The following is a 26,229-nucleotide window of genomic DNA, read 5'->3' as shown; positions in this document are numbered from 1 at the left end:
TCACAGACTTTTGAGTTTTAACAATCTATTATTATAAGAAAACCAGTACTTAAGGACATTCAAGAAAACGTCAACTTTTCAGACATTTTTGTACATAGAGATATAAGACTATTCATAGATTATCTAACTTGCAGTTTAACTACAACTACATTCTTACCTTTAAAGTCTACTTCTCCATTCCCATCTGTGTCGAATATATCTATTACTCGCTGTACTAAGGGATTCTGTTGTAATTCAGGTAGAGACATGAACTCTTCCACACTCAAAGAACCAGAATTGTCCAAATCGAGCTTCTTAAATCTCTTTCCTAGCCTTTTAATTTCATCAGCATCAACTAAAAGCAAAAAGAGGCAGCATGATTTACCAAATGATTGTATGATAACTACAAGAAAAAATTCAGCAGTTATCCAATAGTTTAATTTTCAATTTAATTTAGAGTTGAACATACTATGGACTAACTTCTTATAACAAAGAAAATATATCATGAAATTTTTTTGTTACCTCTTTGCTTGTCTGCACCCGCCATAACATACAACCAACTGTATGCTGAGTACCAAGATATTACAGGATTGATAATGCTAAGCTGATCATGAAAGTCAGATGGTTCATACCAGGCGGACTAAATCAATCTCTGCTATGTACACCAGGCACTCTGATTTTCATTTCTCTTTTAAAATTTTAATTTAGTTTATTTCTAACAGTTCATGGTTCAAAATCTGAACAAGGTTTGAATACAGTTCAATATTCAAAGTCTCCCTCCAATGCTGCCAGCTTCTTGAATATTCATCTAAAGATCATCCTTCACAAGTATGAACAAATAAAACTCAGCACTTTAAAATTTTTAATTAAATTTTAAGAAAAATATTTAATAAAAGTTAAATATTTTTAAAGATTACTTTTTATTTACAGTTATTACCAATCTCCTAAAAATTAGGCACAGATCAAATCCATCCTGGCAACACCACTGAATGTTTCAGATCTGTACTTCTAAATATAAAGAATTCCAACTTTTGGCACCATCTTTCATTGAAGATTTTATTCAGCTACTTGGAATCACACTCCCTTTAAAACAGATGAACAAGGAAAAACAAACAAACCTCACCCTTTTGACTCATCTTGTGACTCAGAGATACTGTTTTTCATGTTTTGCCAAGTTGAGACTCATGCTATTTTTCCACTTTTTTAAGGATACCTCTGGGAGGGACTATCTTTTCTAGTAGTTGAAAGTTCCTACATATTCAATTTAAACTATACTATACAAAGTATTATAATAGATAATCTTATAATCATACATAAATGTATGCCTCTAAAAATTAAGATATTAAAAACAGATCTTTTAGTCTAAGTTTCTAAAATACAGCTACTACTATGGAATGTTAACACAGAAAACAACCAAATTAAATTATTGAGACCTTACCCAGATCAATGCACCCTTGAATATACTCAGGAATAAATGTGCAATCTAGATGGTTACTTATTTAAAGAAGTGATTTCAAGAATCTTATTAGTATTAACACATAGAATAATTACGAAGTTGCTTTCAGAGATCTCATGATGCTACTCTAAGTTTGAATAAGTATTTCTAATTGGACATAACAACACTAAAGAATATATAATATTAATACATAGAAGGTTGCTTATCTATTCATCATTGTCTCAGATAAAGAAACACCAACAATTTATTATATATATATTTTTTCTCATTTAGAAAAAAGAATATAAGAGATTTCCAACAGTAGCAAAGAGATGTAGGCCATCAAGCACTGTTATTACTATACACACAGACACACACACACTAAGCTGCTACTCCACTGTTAGGTGGTTTTGAGGTTTTTCAGAATGTAAAGGAAAAGAAATAAGCAGAATGGTAGAAAAACAAACTTTCCTCAAATTTTAGCCAATTCCCAAAATTTGTATATTAATAATCAGGAACAAAAAAACTATTCCTTCAAAAAATTCTAACAGCCACTTTATAAATAATTTATTACCTATTGGTTTGTTAATGATTTAAAAACAAAATAAAGCAAGTCTATCAAATCCTCCGAGCAATAATAGTATTTTCAAAGAAACAACTAATGTGATGTGGTATCCTGAACAGAATCTTAGAAAAGAAAAAACTTCTCAAAGTCACCATTTTTTTCCACTAAAATACAGAGCTTACAATGTTGTAACAATGATTAATTTCTCGATTTTGATAACAATAATTGCATTTCAAGCCTGTGAAATGTTAACATCAGAAGCTGGGTGTGTGATAACTGAGACTTCTGTTATTTTTGTAACTTCTTGGTAATTTTTCCATAAGTCTCCTCCAATTTGTGTCAACTCAATTTTTATCTTGTCTTTCATGACTTTGAAACTTTTGATCCAGTATTTTGTAGAATATCCTTCAGCATAAATTGCTGATTTTTTTTTTTTTTATGATTAGAATGCATTTGGGGCAAGAATACTGTAGAAATAATGTGCCCTTCTCACTTCATCATTGTCAAGGGTGGCCAAAGGGGTTTCTGTCAGATTTCTCCACTATAAATCTACTATCTTTCCCTTTGCATCAAAAAATACTGGGAGGATTAGTTTGAGACTATTCAAATATCCTATTTTCTCCTCAAACTCTGATCTAAATTTAGCATCATCTTAGGTAGGTCTTGTTTGTAAAATTTTATTTCTGTGGTATTGCCTAATAATTTTTTCCCTCATTATTAACTAGATTGTTACTGTCAAAAAAAAAAAAGCCTTTTTTTTTTAAGTAAAGCCTTATACTATTGTCAACAGAAGCTAGTGGGTAGGTTTTCAAGGTAAAGACTAGTTTTAAAGTTTTAAAAGTTTAAAGTAGATTGTAAAATTCAATCTACAAAAGTAATGACTGTATTTCCAATGTTATCCCAAATAAGAAATCAAAACCACCAGGGGGCGCAGAAGAGACCATCACAGATAAAAACCTTCATAAGCAGCTCGATGGACTACAAAGAAAGCTGAGCACCAAAGAATTGATGCTTTTGAACTGTGGTGTTGGAGAAGACTCTTGAGAGTCCCTTGGACTGCAAGGAGATCCAACCAGTCCATCCTAAAGGAAATCAGTCCTGAAAATTCATTGGAAGGACTGATGATGAAGCTGAAACTCCACTATTTTGGCCACCTGATGCGATGAACTGACTCATTTGAAAAGACCCTGATGCTGAGAAAGATTGAAGGCGGGAGGAGAAGGGGACAACAGAGGATGAGATGGTTGGATGACATCACCGACTCAATGGGTATGAGTTTGAGCAAGCTCTGGGAGTTGCTGATGGACAAGGAAGCCTGGTGTGCTGCAGTCCACAGGGTCACAAAGAGTTGGACACAACTGAGCGACTGAACTGAACTGAAGCAGCTCCAAAATACACACCTAATTTTATAATGACCTTCTCTATAGACTAACAGTCTAATATTTACGTTCTGCACAGAACAGTTTGACAATGAAACAAAACAAAGAAAACTCCCTATTAATATTGAAAGAGAATCAAAAAGGTATATTATGAAACATGGACATTTGTACTGTGTCTTTTTCTTACAAGTGAAAAACTTTCAACCACTTTTAAATATCTAGATTTTAGGGGGTATATCACAATTTTCTAAAGCAAGATGAAATATGTGCTTTTGGTGTTTCTAGGTTAAATTATTACACATTTTAAAATGGTGGTGGTGGTTTAGTTGCTAATTCGTGTCCAACTCTTGTGACCCCATGGACTGTAGCCTGCCAGGCTCCTCTGTCCGTAGAATTCTCCAGGAAAGAGTACTGGACTAGGTTGTTCTCCGGGGGATCTTCCCGACCCAGGAATCAAACCTGGGTCTCCTGCATTGCAGGCAGATTCTTTACTGACTGAGCTATGAGCGAAGCCCACTTTAAAATATTAATTATCAAATATACAAAAACAAGACATTAGCACCAACAAAAAGGATTATCAAGTTGTAAATAAAATGCTAAAAAGAAATTTTAAACCAACTTTGGGAAATAAATGATATTCCAAAAACACATGATCATATAGTTCTACAGGTTTTGACAAATGTATACACCTATGGAAGTAGTGCTGCAATCAAGACAAAAAGCACATGTCTGTCATTCCTAATGTTTCCTTGGGTCCCTTTCCGTCAATCACAAACACACCCCACTTACTCCCCACCACAACTCTAGGCAACCACTGATTTGCTTTCTGTAACTAAATTCTGTCTAGAATTTCATGTAAATGGAATCATACGTATGTACTCTTCTTTTTCTCATCAAGTTTCTGACATTAATCAGGTTGGTTCATATGTCAGTAGTTTCTTCCTTTTTATGGCATAGTAGTATATATATTCCATTGTATGAATACTTCCCAATCAGTTTAAGCATTCATCTTTAATAGACATTCCTATTATTTCCTATCTGAAACTATTAGGAATAAAGCTTCTAAGAATATGCTTAATCTTTGTGTAAACAAATGTTTTCCTGGAATTGCTAGATCATAGGGTAAGCACATGTCTGACTTTCAGAAACTGTTAAGAAGTTTTCCAAAGCGGGTGTGCCATTTTACACTCCCATCAGCACTACCTGAGAATCCCATGGGCTCTCTCTGGCAGCAGTATGTGATCGTAGTTTTAACCTGTATTTCTCTGAGGATTAATGATCTTGAGGATATTTTTCATGTGATTATTAGCAACTCATATATCTTCATTTGTTACGTGACTTCAAATCCTTTATTTCCTTAAATGTGTAAGGGAAAATGTTAGTTGCTTAGTCATGTCTGACTCTGCAACCCCATGAGTCTGCCAGGCTCCTCCATCCATGGAATTCTCCAGGCAAGAATACTGGATGGGTAGCCATTCCCTCCTCCAGGGGATCTTCCCAATCCAGGGTCTCCTGCATTGCAGGCGGATTCTTCGCTGTCTGGTTGTCTTTAAAAGTTGTGTGATTCTCTTTTTAGACTGATTGGTTGAAGTCCTTTGCCAGGTGGAGGTATTTCAAGTATCTTCTTTTACTTTTTAAAGGCAGTCTATAAGCTGCCTTTATAGAGCTTATAAACTGCTTTAAAGAGCAAAAACTTTCAATTTTGATGAGACCCATTTTTTTCTTTAATGATTCACGTTTTGCAGATCAACTAAAAATCTCTGCCTATAGTAAGAAGATTTTGGCTGATGTTTTCTTCTAGAAGTTCCATAGTTGTAGCTTTTATGGTTTAAATTTATGACCAAATGTTTTCTGTAGGTAAGTTAAGGGTAAACTTTCATTCCAGCTATTTGTTTAAAAGGCTCCTCTTACAATGGTACCTTTGATGTTTTTGTCAAAAAACAATTAACTGTACAAATCAACAAATTGTACCTTAAATTCACAATATGTTACATGTAAAATATCCAATTAAAAAATGTTTTAAAAAAATCAACCAAATAAAAACATACAAGGGTTTATACCCTCTACTCTGGTTCCACTGATTTGTTTATCTATCTTGTGTCAACACCATAGTTTTATGTTTTATAGTAAGTCTCTAAATCAGGGGACACTGTCCTCACACTTTCTTGTCCTTTTCCAAAACTGTGCTGGCTCTTCTAAGACCTGTGATTTTCTATATAGAATTAATAATTATTTGGTAGTTTTTATTAAAACCCTGCTGAAAATTTGACTGAGATTGTCTTAACTCTATAGATCAATCCGAGTCGAACCAATACCTTAAGAGTATCAGTCTTCCAATCTAGGAATATGGTACCTCCCTCCATTTATTTAGGTCTTTTTAAGTTTCCTCTCAGTGATGTTTCATAGTTCAATGTACAGATCTTAACATCTAGTTGGTTAAATTTACACTTGAATATCCCTATGTTTTTATTCTACTATATAGTATTCTTGTTAATTTCATTTTTTTTTTCAATTGCTCACTGCTGTCATAATAGAAATTCCACCGGTTTTTGTATACTGTCCTTGTAGCCTACAATCTTGCTAAATTCACTTCTTATTTCTGGTAACAGGATTTACTACAAAAACAACCATGTCATCTAAGAATAAAAGCGATTTTACTCCTGCCTTTTCAATCTGAATACATTTTATTTCAGGCTTCCCTCGTGGCTCTGCTGGTAAAGAATCCGCCTGCAATGCATGAGACCAAGGCTTGATCCCTGGGTTGGGAAGATCCTCTGGAGAAGGGAAAGGCTACCCACTCCAGTCTTCTGGCCTGGAGAATTCTATGGACTGTATAGCCCATGGGGTTGCAAAGAGTCGGACATGACTGAGTAACTTTCACTTTCATATTTTATTTCTTCTTCTGGACTTAATGTACTGGCTAGAACTTCTAGTACAAGTTTGGCTACAATTAGAGTGAAAAACTGCTTTTTTCCCCCAATCTTACATAGAAAGCATTCAGTCTTTTATCATTAGATAAGTATGATGTTAGCTGTAGGGTTTTTTTGTAGGTGCCCTTTATCAGGTTGAGAAAATTCCTTTCTGTTCTTAATTTACAAAAAGTATTTATCATTAACAGGTACTGAACTCTTCAAACAAATAGTCTGCTACACCTATTGAGATTTTTTTCCTCTTTTATTATTTCAACATAGTGAATCACATTGTTTTTTTTTTTAGTTAAAATCATACTCCTGGGATAAACTCCACTTGGTCTTGCTTTACTGTCCTTTTTACATATTATTTATGTGACTTAAAAATATTTAAGGATTTTTGCATTTATGTTCATGGTGAATACAGGTCTATAGTTTTCTATAGTATCTTTGGTATTGCTATTGGTGTAATGCTAGCTTCTATTTTCTGAAGGACTCTAGATTATGACTGATTTTTTTTTTCCCATTAAATGTTTGCTAGAATTTACCAGTAAAGCCATCTGGGCCCTGGAGATTTCCTTGTGAGAAAAAATTCAATTTCATTAATAGATATAATGCTATTAAGATTTTCTATTCCCTTTTGTGTCAGTTTTAGGAACAGGTATACCTTGAAGATATCACAGATTTGGTTCTAGACTATTGCAAAAAGAGTAAGTCACATGATTTTTTGGTTTTCCAATGCATACATAAAAGTTATCAATGTTTACACTATTCTGTATTCTACTAAGTATGCAACATTATGTAAAAAAAAATCTACAGATACTTTATTGCTAAAAAGTGCTATCATCTGAGCCTTTGGCAAGTCATAACAGAAACATCAAAGATCACTGATGACAATCACCATAACAAATATAACAATAATAATGAAAAAGTATGCAATATTGCAAGCCTGATAAAGTGAAATACAATAAAAAGAGGTCTGCTTGTATTCGTTTTTCAAGGAATTTGTCTGTTTCATCTAAGGTGTAGAACTTACTGGAATAAGACTGTTTACAAAACTGCCTTGTTATTCTTTTAACATGTATAGGGACTGTAAGTGACTTCAGCTTTTTCATTACTAATACGGGAAACTGTTTCCTTTCTTTCCTCTAGAATGTTCCTTCAAAATGTGAACGTTACGTTAACACTAACTTCTACTTTACATAAAAGACACAGTCAAAAATGATCCAACACATCAAAATTCACAAGGCAAATGAATACTGTCCAAAGATGTCACAAAAGAAGCTACACACTTAATCCTAAAAAAGCATTCTTAGAATTTTCAGAGCTCCGAGTTTGAGAAGAAAATCTGTCATAGAAAAGCCATGTAGTACAAAAAGCTGGAAGAAGCCTTGGAAATGAAAAACTCCAGATGAGAAAAAAAGACCCAGAGAGTTAAGTAAAACTGCTTAATCTGAAAAGCTTGATGGTAAAAGTGGGATGAAGGGATTTCTTGAAGTACTTTATAATTTGTTTTCCTTGTTAGTTTCACCAGAAGAGTTAACATGGAACACTGGGCTAAGAGATACTAAATATTGCTGTTCCTCAACTCAACCTGTACCCTTGGGCCAAGTGTGGAGAAAAGGGAATAATGACAGTATTTCCACAGTGCAGTTAGATAAAAACAAAAAAACATATTTCTAAGATGTTCTCCAACTGGTTTTCCTGCTGAAGGTGTTTGTATTGCTATTGTTTTTTCTCCTTTTGGTTTATTTACACTGTGGTTCAAATCAAAATATGCACTAAGTTAATGAAAAAGCATACATTTATATGGTCAGATAACACATCTTCAAGTTTTCTAAGTTATTAATAACTTGGCTTGTAAGTAAGAGGTTCAGAAGGGAAGAGGACATACATATACCTAAGGCTGATTCATGTTGATGTATGGCAGAAACCAACACAACACTGTAAGGTAATTATCCTCCAATTAAAAATAGTTGATTTTTTAAAAGTCATATTCTTTTTTTCTTTTAACCTAAGTATACTGTGTAGGTCAGTAACATACCTTATTCAAAAGATTGGCTCTCAATGATTTCCATTGTTTTGTAAATCAAATCCAACCCTAATCCATTACACCACATTCTCCAAGCTTTCCTTTTATCTATTCCTATGATATGTTGTGCTTGAATATGCTAGTTGACCTTCTCTTTATAGCACTGTTATCACTCCCCACCACCAACTCCCCCCAAAATATGGTATTTTCACAAAATCAAGCATATTCAAGAGTCTTCTTTTACTTTCAGGACCAATTAGTCAAAAGATTTATTTCTGGGTGCTCCAGAGCTGAATCTGGTTTATTACCAAGAATGTAATACTGCATACTGCAACCACAGTCTCTGCTTTCTTTTTTTTCTTATTGACTTGTTTTTTATTTTAATACTAAGAAATTCCAGCATACAATTTATGTAATGGCTTTTACTTTCTTCTTGATGATGTCTTCCACAGACAGTTCTGGCTTCTTGCTCTAACTTGAATCACCTGCTTTCCAGGCCCCCTGGCAGAGCTGGGATTTTCACTGGTGTCTTAGAGATTTAGTTTCTTGGATCTTGTTTCTTCCTTTTTTCTCTAACTTCTATTTCACTCTTCTGGGTGCATATTCACAAACTCAGGAAAGGTAAATTTTCCAAGTCCTTAAACTTCTGGAAATGTCTTTAATTTGATCTCTCACCTGAGTAACCATTTGGTTGATATCCAATTCTGGATTTAGGAACTCAGAACTGTGAATTAACTGCCCTATTGCTTTCTAATACCTACTGCTGCTGCTAAGAATTCCAATGTCAGCAGACTCTCATTCTTTTGAGAAAAAACTTTTCCCTGTCAAGCAGCTCCTAGGGTTTTCTTTTTTGCTTTTGGACTTCTAAAATTACAAAAGAGGTTAACACCAAATATAGACCTCTTTTCATCTAAACTTCCCAAGTATCAGAATGCTTTTCCAATTAGAAGGTAAGATTTTTCAGGTGAAGAAAATTTGCTCCTACTAATGCACTGATTATTTTTGCTTTTATCTACTACATCTTTTGAGATGTCTTTTAGGCAGATGCTATTACATTCTGTATTGTTCCCCAAGTTCCTTGCATATTTTTCCATATCTTTTGTTCTAATATTATGAGAAAGATACAAGAATTTATAGTTTTGCTAAATGCCTAGATAGGCTTTCTCACCAGCTGATGTAACTGTCTTCTACATACCAGCTACAAAACAATTCAAATTTGCGGTAGACTCAAACTACTACATGTCATGGACTTTTCACTGCTAAAACTAAAAATGTGTAAGTGCTACCACGATGCCAAAATCTGACAGTACAGATAAAGAAAACAGAGGTAGCACTTCATTTTTCTTAAGACTACTCACCTAAAAATCTGAAATATTTAGAATATAGCAGACCATCCAGGGATTTTTTCTTTTTTTTTTTTAAGGTATTGTAACTACAAAACAAGGTAGCAAATTCAAGCCTAGGTGTTCAAGTTTGTGCACTATACTTTATTACTCAGCAATAAAGCTTTACTGAAAGAAAAGAGAATGCAAGCAATTCTCAGTGGACTAGGTGAAATAAGAGTTCAGGATCACTAAGTAACTGATAATCTTGGCTGGTGGACTCTTTAAGAAGCATGAATTAAAAAAAAAAGAAGCATGAATTATAGGATACTTTTATGAAGATTTTAATCTAAAGTAACAAATGTATCAAAGTTAGTGACACAATTTTTGTTGATGTTAAAAGTTTCCTCCAAAAATTTTCAAGATGATGAATGATTTGGGAGTAAACCAGATATTACTCTTTAGAATACACAACACTGAAAAATTATAGTGAGTTAACTAGTCCATATAAGAAAGGAAACATAAAGGAATGCAGAAGTGAAAGAGGAAACCAAATTAACTTTAGATTAACTTTTTCTGTGAAAAAGTTTTGTTTTCAAAACAAAGAAACATCCAAGTCTAAGTAAAGAATATGAACACGTAAACCTCCCTGAGACAATCTGACTGTGAGCAGAAATAGTCAAACCAGAAACAAAACTACTTAAAATATGAGACTGGTGACTTAAAATGAGAGCAGTGTCCTAGTGGCTAAAGGTATCTTCAAGGTTTCTACAGATAGTTCATTATACAAAGGGAAATGTTCCTTCAGAGCCTGCCAAGCTCCTCTTGGGTCACCTTCTAACAAAAGAAAATTGAGAAATCTCTTTAGATAAAACTTTTTTTTAGTCTTTCATCTACATTCAATCTACAAAACAGGCCCTATGTTTACCAATTTTATCAAAATTATTCAGAGTTATACTGGCTTTATCAACAGTAAAAAAAATTGGTTGAATCTGACTTTCTACTCACTTCCACCTGTGCTCCAATCCAGCCCTCTGCTAAACTATCTAACCTAGTATCTTGTACTCAGCCATTTTTCCAAGTTATCATGCCAAGTTACAACCACAGTCTTTGAGCAAATCACCGCAACAGAGTATACATTTCCTTCTCCAGACAGGTTAACCAACAGAAAGAACAGTCACAATGGCCAAGAATAACTTAATTCAACAAAAAGCAAATACTGAATTAAGAGACACTAAGAGACAAACACACACAAAAATCAGAATACCTAAATATATCTTAGACAAGTCCCATTTTCCATAAAAATCATTCATGTTGGGGGCTAACCCCCAACTAAAATAAATAAATTTATATTAAAAAAAAAAGAATCAAAAAAAAAACCCCTCAACATTCAAAAAACAAAAAACAAAGCAAAACAAAAAAATCATTCATGTAGACAAACATAACATTAATCTGATAAGAGTTACTGTAAGAGAGGCTGTACAGTATTCATTAAAGATACAACTCTGGAACATGACTGCTTGATATAAAGCACAGCTTTGTTACTTTACCTGCTGCTACGTGATCTTAGGTCAGTTATTGATGTCTCTGTTTTTTCATCTATACAATGGGAAAAGTAACAACACCTCTTTCATGAGACTACTGCAAAAGTTAAAAAGTAAATCTATGTGATGTGCTTAGAACAGTGCCTGGTATATGCTAAATGCCAAATGCCATGTGTTAAATGCCATTATTTATGAAAACAAATGGAGTGACTGGTAACTACTGGGTTTTTCTAAAGATACACCCTTTAAAATTATCCAACTAGCTGTCTATACAATCCAGCACTGAGCTCGTACTAGCTTATTCAGTCAACATATACTTATTCAGCATCTGCTCTATGCCAGGCATCACACTTCCACTTCTATTGTCAACACCTCAATTCTTTTGGTGGTGAAAATGAGCTTGCTAACTGCTAAGTCACTTCAGTCGTGTCCGACTCTGTGCAACCCCATAGACAGCAGCCCACCAGGCTCCGCCGTCCCTAGGATTCTCCAGGCAAGAATACTGGAGTGGGTTGCCATTTCCTTCTCCAGTGCATGAAAGGGAAAAGTGAAAGCGAAGTCGCTCAGTCGTGTCCGACTCTCAGCGACTCCATGGACTGTAGCCTACCAGGCTTCTCTGTCCATGGGATTTTCCAGGCAAGAGTACTGGAGTGGGGTGCCATTGCCTTCTCCAGAAAATGAGCTTAACCACTTCTTATTATTATTAAAGCTGGTTGTGTTGCATGCCATACTTAACTATACTTAAATAATAATTTCTCCTTGGTATTACTCAATTATTTTCCACTTTTTTCACTTATTAAAAAAATACATGTAAAGGAAACTCTAGACAAATATAACGATGGAGAGACTCATAACGAATCCCACATACCCATCACCCAGTTTCAATCATTAACACATTAAAAATCTTATTTATAATCCACTTCAAGTATTTTAGAGCAAATCCCAGATGTAGTAGTACCATGTCCATGTAACTGTTCAGTATTTACCATCTATCTCTAAAATATTCTTTTAAACACCACAATATTATTCTAACTAAAACTGTAATTATTACTAATTAATTCCTTGATAGTAAATAATCAGTGTTCAAATTTCCCCAAATACCACAAATGATTTACAGGTTTTTTTTTTTACTCCATCGGATTTAGCAACTGGGCACTGTCTCAATAAAATGAAGGTGACCTTAACAGTAACACTTTCAATAAAAGTCAGAGATGAAAGTCAGATTTGAGCAGGCAAAGAAATTAACAGAAATAAGGAAATGGAGATCACTGTATATGCTCTTGCAAAGCTCAAATATGACCGAGAAGGGAGAAAAACTGGGAGATACATGCAGGATCAGGATCAAAGGGGAGCTGACTATGTAAACTGAAGAAAAATGAAGAAGCTGCAGACATAGGTAAAAATGGAAAGAAACTAAAAATATAAGGTCCAAGAGGTGAGAGGGGATGAGACCAAAAGCACAGGTGCAGAGGCTGACCTTGAATAAGGAAGGTAACCCAAACTTTGACACTGAAAGCAAAGAGCTATTAAGCCTAAGAGAATGGGAAAATTTCTGTGTGTGGCAGGCAGTGGGGTGATGGAGAAAGGAGGTAATGAGGTTAACACTTTGAAATGGCCTCAAGTTTTCTCAAACATTTCTTAAAGCATTGGCATTAAGTCACTGATTAAAAGTAGGGTGCTAGAAAGAATAATGCATGGGGTTAGATAAATGTCAAAGATCTGGATGGAATTTAGAGACTGAAAGAGACAAATGACCAGACAGCTCTAAGAACTAATCAGCATTCAAATCTTATGCAGATTTCAAAAAACAATTTCAAACATTACCCTTTCCATGAAGCTTTTCTTAATTTTCTTAACCAATGGTAATTTCCCCTCTTGGAGCTTTTGCTTTTATTGCTCATAATGGTTTATTTCCACTGGAAAAAAAAATGCATTTCTCTTTCTCCCTGTGGGTCCTTATCTGTGTGTCACACACATTATAAACAGTACTTTACAGTATATAATTTAGAATCTTATTACCTTTTACAAAACAGTACAATTTAAATACTAAAAGAGCAAAAGAGACGGTAACTACTGATGATGTGAGAGGACTACAGAAGGTCTCCCAGAGAATACAGAACCTGAGCTAGGTCTTAAAAGGGAAAAAAAGACACAAGCTGAACAGGGAAGAGTGTAAAGTCAAATGCCTCAAGGATTGGTGTTAACACTATACATGGTAAGAGCTGTTTACAAATAACACTAAGCTCTCTCATTAATAAAGTTTTGCAAATGAGCAAAAAACAGACTTACTACAATGTGTGCGTGGGGGAAAAGTTGTGGTTTTAATATGGATAAATTCAAATTCATCCAAATCATGTATAAAATATATTATATTTTAGTGAACCAATTAAGAAGGAGGAAGACTACATTTATACTGGATGACAGAAGAGTTCAGCTAGACTCATACCTAGTTGAACAATCACTGACAAGTACAGATCTTTGGTGACAAGGTTCAAGCCTTCTCAAAGCACCGATGAAGTCAGAAGAAAGAAGACTTAGTTCTGAGGATAAAACTGAAAGAAACAGCTTTAACAGTGTATGAAATCTATTTCAAATACTTACTATTTTAAAAAACTTGGCTTTCAACATCTTGGAAACACTGAAGGGAACACCATCTTGCCTTCTGCCCTGGTACATTTTTCTCCACAATCAGGTAAATGACCCTCAGTCCCAGATTTACAGGGAGAGCAGAAGGTTAGAACCTGGGATGTCCTGTCCCCTTAGGACCTCTGCTCTCTGATCAAGAAACAAAAACTAACCTCCCAGTACCTCATACCTTTCAGACTTGTACTATCCACAGCCCACCCCAACTCTATTTACAGCCTGAATCCTAGTTAATTACAGGCTTCTACAACCCATTCTTAGCCTACTAGCAACAGGAGGAATGAACACACCACAGGCTCAAGCTGAACAGTAAGTGGCAAGGTACAATTCTGAGCAGAACCTTTTCAATTCTAAAGAAACTATATAACTAACACATTAACTATGGCACGGACAAGAATTATAGATCGAGGTAACAGTTGGAGCACCAGTCTGTTAAGTTACTCTACCTTGACCACATTTCACAGGTCAGACAAAAATAGCCACAGACAATATGTGAACAAATGGGCATGGCAGTGTTCCAATAAAACTTTATCAATAAAACTGTTGGTAAGTAGTAGTTTACCAACCTCTGGTCTTAGACGGTCATGATTAGTTATGGTTTTGGTCTATTCTAACAATACACTGGATACAACATTTTACCTTCATGTTTAAAACAAAAATATACAGCTATCAAAGTTATGTAAGAAATTCATAAGGGAAAGCATGGGAGCAAACAGTACAATAAAATGTAAATAGCAGTAGAGATGGCCAAATTATGGGTAATTGGTCAGGGTATCAACACAAAATTTTTTTTTAAATTGTAGAAGTTACAAAATAGAAAATAAAATGGATTACAATGTATTAATAAATAAGTAATTTAAGCTTATGGTAACTGCTATAAAGAAAATAAACAGGGTACTATCCTTGTTAGAGAGACTATGAAGAGAATAGAGAAAGAGAAAACATCTCCCAAGAGAGGACATTTATGCTGAGATCTGAAAGACAATGAAGTCGGTCAAGAAAAGAGCTGATGTAACAGCATTTAACCAGAAAGCAAAAGATAGCAAAGGTGTTGATGAGAATGAAAAGTGAAAAGAAAGTGTTAGTCACTCAGTTGTGTCCAAGTCTTTGCAACCACATGGACCGACACCTGATCTGAGAAAAGAAAGGAGACTGAAGAAATGATGAACAATGGAAAAATAGTTTTAATAAGACAAACCTCATTGCAAAGTAAGTTGTCTCCAAATAAGGCACGACCAGCTTCATCACACAGGGATGGCAGAAAAGGCAAGGAAGGTTCAGAAGAGTTTGGGAATTCTGGAACCTCAGGATTGTATCTAAATCTACCAAGTGTCCCCATTCCAATTCCCATGATCTCCCTTCTTCCCTAATCATTGTACTTCCACACAAGAGACCTTATGATTTTTATTTAAGCTCCCTGGTCCTCTGATCCTTGAATCAAGAATTTGTAAGACTGCCATGTTCTTTATATTCTCCAGCGTAGTCAGAAATAACCAGCCCACTCACATTTCTTATACTCCTCATTCTCCCCAAAAAGGTCTTATGCAATAGCTGCTTGGTCTACCAGAGTTGTGCCTCCAATAAGCATTGATTTTACATAGCCACAGGCTAAATAAATTGTTTACTTGAAGCTTTGTTAATCTGAAAAACTTCTGTTGGGTTAAGCCACTGAGATTGGAGGGTCAGTTTGTCATTACAACACAGCACAGACACTAACAGTAAAGAGATCTATAAAAAAATATCTTTCACTATTCTGATAACTCAGAAAGACTCTAAGTCAAATTCACTACCCATTTAAAATGGCTAAGAACTAACTCTGCCATACAAATACACAGAGGTGTATGATTTATATACATACATATACAAAGATGTGAAAATAAAAGAAATTCTTGATAAGAATAATTTCACTTACAGTGTGAGCACATTTCCAAAGGATAACTTGCCTCATTTCCCTGGAGAAAAGAAATAATAATAATTAGTCACAAAATTGGCACAAATGTCTTTAGAAGATTGAGCTTGAGTATTTTGAGTCATGAAACACTGAGAAACAGCCATAAACAAATGTGGCTAGACTATAAACGTTTTTTTATTTAAAAAAATTATACAATATGATAGAAAGAGCTCTTGCATCAAACAGGCCTGAGCTGTAGCTCTGTCACTTAAGACATACAAACATTTGATTAAAATTTATTTTACATATTTTTAACACCCTAAACATACTGTATATATCAAATTTTACACACTACAGGCTGTCAATGCTCTAACTTGTCTTGCTGGATGAACCAATTTCTGGGTAGAGTTCAGAATAAAGCTTCTCCTGCCATCTCTCTTTAATTGAAGAGTTTACTGAGACTTCAAAGCTGTTAAGAAAAATCTGTTACCTTTTATACCTGCATTGAAACTGAATTTTCTATATGCTATGCAACTAAAATAAGAAAAATAATAGGAAGGTAAGTCCAATGCAAGACGGCCAGCCACTTGAACTCGTGTTTTTTTTCAGGAGAAGTCTTATCTCGTGGATAAACTCTAAGTTAACACAATTTACCCAGATTCCTAACTTAAAATTTTATTTAAGGAAAAAAGTGCTGAAGAAAAACTACAGACCTGATCCAAGGCCTACATTTAACAATTCTTGATGACTTGGTACATGGAGGTCAAGTAAGTTGGTGAAAATCAGACCATTTGATTAATAATAGAACCAGGTATGTGTGCGTGCGTGCTAAGTTGCTTCAGTCGTGTCCAACTCTTTGTGACGCTGTGGACTGTAGCTTTCCTGGGTCCTCTTGTCCATGGGATTCCCCAGGCAAGAATACTGGAGTGGGTTGCCATTTGCTACTCCAGGGGATCTTCCAGACCCAGGCATGGAACCCACATCTCTTATGCCCCCTGCACTGGCAGGCAGGTTATCACTAGCACCACCTGGAGTAGCTCTAAATCTAAAACGGTAAAAATTCCAAGTATAACAGGCTCACATGAAGTAAAAATGATGAAGAAAATTTTTGAAAAAGTCAACAGAACTTAAAAGTAATACAAATTGAATTTTTAAAGTTCAGCAATAAAACCGAGTATACCTGGCATCCTCTATCCCAGCTATCTAATTGTGACCCTGTCTAGCAGGAAGTGTACAGCAGGATTAACACTCAAATATGTGAATACACCAAAGTATTCCAAGAAGTTACTGAACACAGTCTGAAATGAGAAATATCATTTTAATCTGGCAAGCTAGCTTTTAAACTCTTACAAGTATTCTGAGTAAACTTACTCTAAAAGTATTCTGAGTAAACCTAAGATCTAAGAAAAGTATATCAGTAAATTAGCATCTGTAATTCTTATCTTGCCAACAATCTTTTCCTTGAAAATTATAGCAACTAATTTAACTGGTTAGTCTAATTTTAGGTCAATTTAAACATCAAATATATATTAAAACAGAGACAGAAGTAGCAAACATTGATTAAAAAAATGACATTATTAATGAGCAGAGATAGAATTCTACTTATTCTGTACCTTATTCAATTAACCTTAAGATTCTTACCATGATTCTTCCTTATCTTTTACTGTCTCACGTATTTAAAAACTCCACTCTACCTTACAATTAAGTATGTTTCTTATGAGGCTCTCAAAAAAGTATAGTGATCCTTATACTGTCACTGTGAGGTGTTTTTAAAATGATGTAATTTTTTAAAATGTTGTTTAAATGTTAAAATGTAATTGTTTCATACGTGAAGGCAAAAAGGTTATGTAGTAGTTTCAGGAGGACTTAGAAACCATGTCCTTGTTTCTCCAGCCCACCGACCTTCACAGTGTCATCAATTCTTTATAAAGGATACCATCCATCCTCTGCCTGTATCACTTCCTTCTAAGCAATCACAAGACCCAAGCATCAATCTGGCTGGGTTTCTTGGGGCTTTTCCATCAACAATGAATGCTTCATCTCTCTCCTAAACTTATTTCAACCTCAACCTGTCTAATTTTATACCCAGAAAAGTATCTTCCAAATATTTAATATTAAGGTAAAATGTCTTTCCAAGATATCCCAAAATTAAGAAAAATATACATTTTCCTCATTTTTAAATGTCTTTCAAATAAACTTTCACTACTTAACACAAACATAACCATGTACTGTAGAGTATATAATATGTAAAAGTAAAACATGTAACCAAAAAAATGTAAAAAATTAATATATTTGTCAAGATCTTATACTACAAGGGAAACATTACATTATTTGAAGGTAGAGCATGATGCTGAAAGATGCATATTGTAAACCCTAGAGCAATACTTTATAATAAAAAAAATATAATGGCATCATAAAAACAACCCAAAGAAAGGTAGATAAATAGGAAGCAAGGATCAAAAATCAAATGAGAAAAAAATAGTAACTAGCAATTTAGATTTAAATCCAAGCATTCTGAGAATTATATTATGTTTGCTATAAATGGCCTAATAACTCCAACTAAAAGAATATACAACTATATGCTATCTACAAGAAGCCTACTTTACAGATAGGTTGAAAGAAAGAAATATACCATACAAGCAATAATCAAAAGAAAGATACAGTGGCTAGTGATAATGGACAATGTAGAGTTCAGAACAAGGAATATTACCAGTGATAAAGAGAATTATTTCATAACCTTAAGAGAGTCATTTAGAAAGATGTAACAATCTTAAATATACTGTGATATGTAATGAGAAATATCCTTGGTCCTCATTCATTTCTAGCATAAGAACTCCTTAGAATGTTTTAAGTGAGGAGAGCTATGGAGATTTCTTTTGCTATATTAATGACACGACTATGGGAAAGGACCAAGGATAGGGGCTGGTGGCCAGGGGAACCAATCACGTGATTAGACACTGGACCTTTCAGGCCCACCCTCCAACCTCTGGGGAATAGAAATGGGCTGGGGGTTAAACCACTCACCAAGGGACTTTCCTGGTGGTGCAGTGGATAAGAATCTCCCTGCCAACGCAGAGGACATGGGTTCGATCCCTGGTCTGGGAAGATTCCATATGCCGCAGTGCAACTAAGCCCATGCACCACAACTACTGAAGCTCGCACATCCTACAGCCCATGCTCTGAAATAAGAGAAACCACCCCCGATGGGAAGCTGGCATACCACAGCAAAGAGTAGTCCCTGCTCGCCATAACTAGAGAAAACTTGCACAAAGCAGTGAAGACCCAGAACAGCCAAAATTAAAGATTAAAAAAAAAAAAAAAACCCACTCACCAATGGCGGATGATTTAATCTGGGCTGGAGACTGAACTCAATCACCATTGGTAAGTGGTTTAACAATCATGGCTATGTAATGAAGCCTCCAGAAAGGGAAAAAAAAAAAAAAAATATGGGCTGGAGACCCCTTCTGGGTTTGGGAGCACCTGTAAACAGCATGGAAGCTCCACACGCCTTCCCATGTACCTCTTCCATCTGGCTCTTCCTGAGTTACATCCTTTTATAATTAGCCAGTGGTTTAGTAAGTAAACTGTTTGAGTTCTGAGATGCACTAGCAAACTAATCAAACTCAAGGCGGGGGATGTTGGAACCTCCGATCTGTAACTGGTTGGTCAGAACCTCAAGGAACAACCTGGACTTGGAATTCCTATCTAAGCTGGGGGGGAGGAGGCAGAGGCAATCTTGTAGGACTGAGCCCTTAACCTGTGGAATCTCATGCTATCTCTAGATATATAGTGTCAGAATTGAGTTGAATTGTAGGACACCTGGTATCCAAGAATTTTGTGGTGGTGTAGGGAAAAACTCATTGTAACTGGGTCCCAGAACCCTTTCATATATAGTTATCCCACAGTAATCACAGGGGATTGGTTCCAGGACCCTCACAGATACCCAAATCCATGGATTCACTTCAATCATGGGTACTACAATATTTGTTGGGAAAAAAAAAAATCCCTCTATTAGTGGACTCTCACAGTTCAAACACATGTTTAAGAGCCAACTGTATGCTTAATAACAGCTTCAAAATTAAATGTGTCAAACAGAGAACTGAAAGGAAACAGACAATCATATTTGGAGATTTTAACATTTCTCTCACAGTAACTGACAGAACACAAGCAGACCAAAGGATAAAGTCAACAGAATCATGGAAGATCAGAGTAAAACCAAGATGTCCTGAAACAACAAAATACTCTATTCTAGTGCACATGAACATTCATGAAGATAGACATTATTCTGAGCCTCAACAACAATAAAAAAGTTTCAATAGAGGACTGAAATACAGAATGTATTTTCTCATTACAATGGAATTAAACAAAGGTATTTGGAAACATTCAAATATCTGAAGATAAACAACACAATTCTAAATAACCCAAAAGTCACAGAAGAAATGATGAGAGACATCAAAATATTTTCAACAGAGTGAAAGCTGAACCGATCAGAATTTAAAGGCTGCAGGTTAAGTAGTCTTTTGAGGAAAGTACTACTGGAAGAGAAGTCTAAAACGCAAAATTTGTTCCCACCTTTAAAAGCCAGAAAAAGAATAAATTAAACCCAAGGCAAGGGGAGAAAGAGAAAACTAAAAACAGAAATTAATGAACTAGGAAGTAGACAAACAGAAAAATCAGTAAAATCAAAACTTCACTTTTTGGAAAAGATCAATAAATAACACTCCAAGCAAATCACTTACAGATCCTACAGACATTAAAAGAAAAATAAGTGTATATTCAAAAAAAGTTTGAAAATAAAATGTTTAAATCAGATGAAATGGACAAGTTTCTTGAAAAACTGAATCTACCAAAACTGACTCAAGAGAAAAAAGAGGTAAGTTGAATATATCTATTGCTATTAAATTGAATTTGAGGGGGGAAAAAAAATACCTTTAACAAAAAAACTAAAGACCTGATGCCTTCACTGGTCAATTCTATCATATGTTCAAAGTCCAAAAACATACAAATTCATTTAGAAAGCAGAGGAAATAGTTCCTAATTCATTTTATGGGGCCAGCATTGCCCTGACAGCAAAATCAGACAACTACATTACAAAAAAGAAAACTATTCTCCAGTATTTCATGTCCATGGACACAAAACTCCTTAACAGTATTTGAACTGTGGTGTTGGGGAAGACTCTTGAGTCCTATGGACTGGAAAAAGATCAAACCAGTCAATTCTAAAGGAAATCAGTCATAAATATTCATTGGAAGGACTGATGCTAAAGCTGAAACTCCAATACTTTGGCCACCTGATGCGAAGAACTGACTCACTGGAAAAAACCCTGATGCTGGGAAAGACTGAAGGCAAAAGGAGAAAGGGGCAGCAGAGGACGAGATGGTTGGATGGCATCACCAAGTCAATGGACACGAGTTTGAGCAAGCTCGGGAAGTTGGTGAAAAACAGGGAAGCCCGGCGTGCTGCAGTCCATGGGGTCGCAAAGAGTCGGACACGACTGAGCAACTTTCACTTCATTTTCAGATTTTAAAAGTCTGTGAAGACAACAATTATCTTATTATGTTTTGATATCCCTTGCCATGTTTAACATTATCCTAACTTGATTGAAGGGTTTTATAGGTACACAGAAAAATCTACATAGCTTAACGAATTTGGTTTAAGTGGACTTTAAAGCATCAGTGTGTTGAACAGTGAGCCTGTCGCATCAAGGAAAGCAACTGATACATGAAACATGAAAAAGAGAAAACCGCAATAAAGAAATAAAAAGATATAAAGAACCACCAAATAGCAACTTTAGAACTGAAAAACTAACTGATACAGTAATGCAGTGAGTAAACTCAACAGAACGGAGCAGACAGAGGCAAGAGTCAGTAAACTGGTAGATAGAGAAAAAGAAATTATCCGGTCTGGACAACAGAAAGAAAACAAACTGAAAAACATAGTCTACAGAGCCTCGGGGAATTATAAACTGAGGGATTATAAAAAAGGTTCAACACCTGTCATACTTCTGAGAATGAGGAGTATGTTTCAGAAGTTATTAAAATGGTCTGACTTTATCCTAGAAAAAAACTGATTTGTGAGAAGTTGACAGATTTGTCTTTCAACAGATATAGACACTTGAACTGATTCTAACTTTCCCCTCAAGTCTCTACTACTCAGCATTTAAAAAATAAATTTATTATGATTACAATTTTGGTATACATAAAAATCAGTAAGAACACTAAAATATTTTCTAAAGAAATTTTCTAGCAAAGAAATGCAAATATTTTTGGATCTCTTTTATCTCATTTTGTTTTAGAGTTACTTTGATCTTAAAGTGTCAAGATGTGAGAGAAGAAAAATAAATTTTATAGATGCATACTGCAAAGTTTAGAACATTTTCAAAGGGCATGCTGTCAGAATATTTAGACATTCATCTTTATCTAGTAGACTTTAAGATGTGACAACATTGTCTTATTTGGTTACAGGCTCTCCTTGTGAACTATAAATATTATTTCAGTATTAAGAGTACATGCTTGTTTACATGAAGTACATATAAATGCTTAAAAGATAGCCAGTATGAAAAGTGTGCATCAAGGAAAGTAGAACTCTAAAGTTTTTTTAATCACTGAACTTTTAAGAATTTGATTCTCCCAATATTCAATTAAGGATAAAGTAGGTCTTCATAAATGTTCCTTATCCAACTGAGTTAGTTTTCCCAAAGTATATTTTTCTGAAGTTTTGCTTTTTTTCCCCATCAAATTATGAAGGGGTGGGACTTCCCTAGTGGTCCAGTGGTTAACAAACCACCTTGCAAACGCAAGTGACAGGGGTTTGATCCCTGGTCGGGGAACTAAGATCCCACGTGCCACAGGGCAACTAAGCCCACACCCTGCAACTACTGAGCCGTGTGACACAACTAGAGAGCGCACGTGACACAACTGGAGAGTCCATGGCCAGCAACAGAAGATTCTGCATGAGGCAACCAAGATCCCAAGAGTCTCAAGTTTAAGGGCCCAGGCAGCCATATAAATCAATTAAATACTTTTTTTAAAAATTATGAATGGGTCTCGAATTTTACCAAATGCATTTTCTTCATCAACTGATATGATCATGTGATTTTTGTTCTTCAGAATGTTAATATGGTAGATTATATCAATATTAAAAAAATTTTTTTTCTTTCAAAGGGAGTTAAGAGCAGAATGAAAAATCTGGCTGAAAACTCAACATTCAAAAAAATGAAGACCATGGCACCTGGTCCCATCACTTCATGGCAAATAGATGGGAAAACAATGGAAATAGTGACAGACTTTATTTTTTTGGGCTTCAAAATCACTGAGGATGGTGACTGCAGCCATGAAATGAAAAACGTTTGCTCGTTGGAAGCAAAGCAGTGATACACCTAGACAGTATATTAAAAAGCAGAGACATTACTTTGCCTACAAATGTCTGTACAGTAAAAGCTAAGGTTTTTCCAGTAGTCATGAACAGATGTGAGAGCTGGACAATAAAAAAAAGCTGAGTCCTGAAGAACCGATGCCTTCAAACTGTGGTACTGGAGAAGACTCTTGAGAGCCCCTTGGACAGCAAGGAGATCAAACTAGTCACTCCTAAAGGAAATCAACCCTGAATATTCATTGGAAGGACTGATGCTGAAGCTGAAGCTCCAATACTTTGGCCACCTGATGCAAAGAGTCGATTCATTAGAAAAGACCCTGATGCTGGGAAAGATTGAAAGCAGGAGGAGAAGGGGATGACAGGATGAGATGACTGGACGGCATCACAGACTCAATGGACATGAGTTTGAGCAAACTCCAGGAGATGGTGAAGGACAGGGAAGCCTGGCATGCTGCAGTCCACAGGGTCACAAAGAGTCAGACACAACTGGACAACTGAACAACAGCAACCTCAAATGAATAAATCTCTGGATGGTTATTTAGAATGGGGTAAATAAAATAGACATTCACATTATTAAACAAGATTTGATATTACTATACTACCTAACTGGGGGACTTCCCTATAGATGGTAAAGAATCTGCCTGCAATGCAGGAGACCCTGGTTCGATCCCTGGGTCAGGAAGATCCTCTGGAGAAGGAAATGGCAACCTACTCCAGTATTCTTGCCTGGAGAATCCATGGACAGAGGAGCCTGGTTGGCTACAGTCCACGGGGTCCCAAAGAGTCAAACACGACTGAGTGACTGACACTACTAATGTTCTGATTTTCAAATAGTGAAGCAGCCCTGCTGCATCCATGCAATGAGCCATACACGGTTATGATATTTAAAAAAAAAAATCTTTTACCTAATGTTTAATTCTATTTGCTTATATTTTGTTAAGGATTTCTGCATCTACAGTGATATGGGAATACTGACCTATAGTTTTCTTCTTTGTACCTGTAAAAAATTTTTGGTATCAAGGCAATAGGACTATTTAAACTATTTCACTGGGTGAGGTGTGGTGGTTTGTATTTTTCAAGAAACTGGTCCATTACATCAAAGTTGTCAAATTTAGGTGTGCAGAGCTGTTCATAGTATTTATTATCTTGTTCACATCTTCAGGGTCTATGATAATACTATTATGTTTTATTCTTAACACCGATACTTTGCTGCTTCTTTAATTTCTCCGTGTGGCTAGAAGTTTGTTAGTTTAGCGATCTTTTTGAAGAACCAGCTCTTTCTTTCACTGATTTCCTTTACTGTCCTGTTTTCAATTACCCTGATTTCTGTTTTTATTTCCTTTCTTTGCGTAGATTTTTCTCTTTCTTCAGTTCTTGAGGAGGGAGCCTTTTTTCTTCCTCTCCTAGGAATCCAATGACACAAGTGTTAAATCTTTTTTATAGTCCCACAGTTTCCTGAGGCTCTGTGGATTATTTTTATCATTCTGTTTTCTTTCTGTTGTTCAGACCAGGTAATTTCTTTTCCTCTCAGTTCAGTTCAGTCTCTCAGTCGTGTCCGACTCTTTGTGACCCCATGAATCGCAGCACGCCAGGCCTCTCTGTCCATCACCAACTCCCGGAGTATACCCAAACCCATGTCCATCGAGTCAGTGATGCCATCCAACCATCTCATCCTCTGTCGTCACCTTCTCCTCCTGCCCCCAATCCTACTCAGCATTAGGGTCTTTTCCAATGAGTCAACTCTTTGCATGAGGTGGCCAAAGTATTGGAGTTTCAGCTTCGACATCAGTCCTTCCAATGAACACCCAGGACTGATCTCCTTTAGGATGGATTGATTGGATCTCCTTGCAGTCCAAGGGACTCTCAAGAGTCTTCCCCAACACCACAGTTCAAAAGCATCAATTCTGCGGTGCTCAGCTTTCTTCACCGTCCAACTCTCACATCCATACATGACCACTGGAAAAACCATAGCCTTGACTAGACGGACTTTTGTTGGCAAAGTAATGTCTCTGCTTTTAAATATGCTATCTAGGTTGGCCATAACCTTCCTTCCAAGGAGTAAGCGTCTTTTAATTTCATGGCTGCAATCACCATCAGCAGTGATTTTGGAGCCCCCCAAAAATAAAGTCTGACACTGTTTCCACTATTTCCCCATCTATTTCCCACGAAGTGATGGGACCAGATGCCATGATCTTAGTTTATTGACTCCTCTGCTCTCTTCTGTTGAGTTTACCCACTGTATTACTGTATCAATTATTGTTTTTCAGTTCTAAAACTGCCATTTGCTTCTTCTTGGTTAGATTTAATAAAATTAATACTTTTTACTGCTTTACCAGCGATACTGAGAGAAGTTGGTGTTTTTTTAAACTGCAACTGCATGGCAGTGAATATAATGACTACTGATACAGTACAGTGTCATTGTTTTCATTCATGCTAAGGTAGCAGCAGTTTTACCAGTCACTGCTTTTGAACCATCAATGCAAATGTAAACAGAGTGAATAAAACAAATATTATTTCTGTGTTATAATGAAAACAGCTTTTGCTTGTGGACCCCCTGAAAGGGTTTTGGAGATTTCCCAGTTATCATGAACCACTCTGAAAACTAATGATCCAAAGATCTTATTTAAATTTTGCCAACTGAGAATAGCAGCATTTGAAGAGAAATTCACCAGTGAAAAAGAAAATCTAACATAGCAACAAAACCAGTAGACTATGCATCTGTTCTACTTTTTCTAACATTCTATTACGGTTCCATAATAATAGTCTATACTATTCTATAATACATAAATGGTCTCAATAGCATTCTTTATGGAAAAAAAAAATCTTGGATCATGTATTGTGGTTAATAGCCATGTTGCTCTTAATTAAGAGTACTTTAAACTGGAACAATTCTTCAGTCTGTTTATGTCTTTTGTAACTTTGATATTTATAAAGAATATTTGCCAGTTATTCTGTAGACTCTCCTTCAAAGGGTTTACCTAATGCCTCCTCATGATTTGATTTGGGTAAAATACCAAAGAGGTGGTAATATGTTCTTGCCAGATAGTGGGGAAAAGATAATGTTGGTTTTTCTCATTACTGGTAAGTCTGATCACTTAGGGGCTTCCCTGATAGCTCAATTGATAAAGAAATGCCTGCAATGCAAGAAACCCCAGT

General features: G+C 35.6%; 1 protein-coding gene across 2 annotated transcripts in view; it reads right to left on the bottom strand.

Moving 5' to 3' along the window:
* Nucleotides 1–26,229, bottom strand: part of PPP3R1 (protein phosphatase 3 regulatory subunit B, alpha) — a 60,921-nt gene that overhangs the window by 7,104 nt on the left and 27,588 nt on the right. For both annotated transcript variants that reach the window (XM_081595704.1, XM_081595705.1), the window contains exons 2-3: nucleotides 15,721–15,760; nucleotides 158–334 (exon numbers count right to left, since the gene is read on the bottom strand). In XM_081595704.1, coding sequence (XP_081451830.1) covers nucleotides 158–334; nucleotides 15,721–15,760 — 217 coding nt within the window. The remainder of the gene's footprint in view (nucleotides 1–157; nucleotides 335–15,720; nucleotides 15,761–26,229) is intronic.

The sequence above is a fragment of the Giraffa tippelskirchi genome, chromosome 4, assembly GCF_054371585.1.
Source record: "Giraffa tippelskirchi isolate mGirTip1 chromosome 4, T2T-mGirTip1v1.2.pri, whole genome shotgun sequence".
Taxonomy (NCBI): domain Eukaryota; kingdom Metazoa; phylum Chordata; class Mammalia; order Artiodactyla; family Giraffidae; genus Giraffa; species Giraffa tippelskirchi.
Note: the sequence above shows the minus strand (reverse complement) of the source record. Positions and strands in the feature narration are given on the sequence as shown.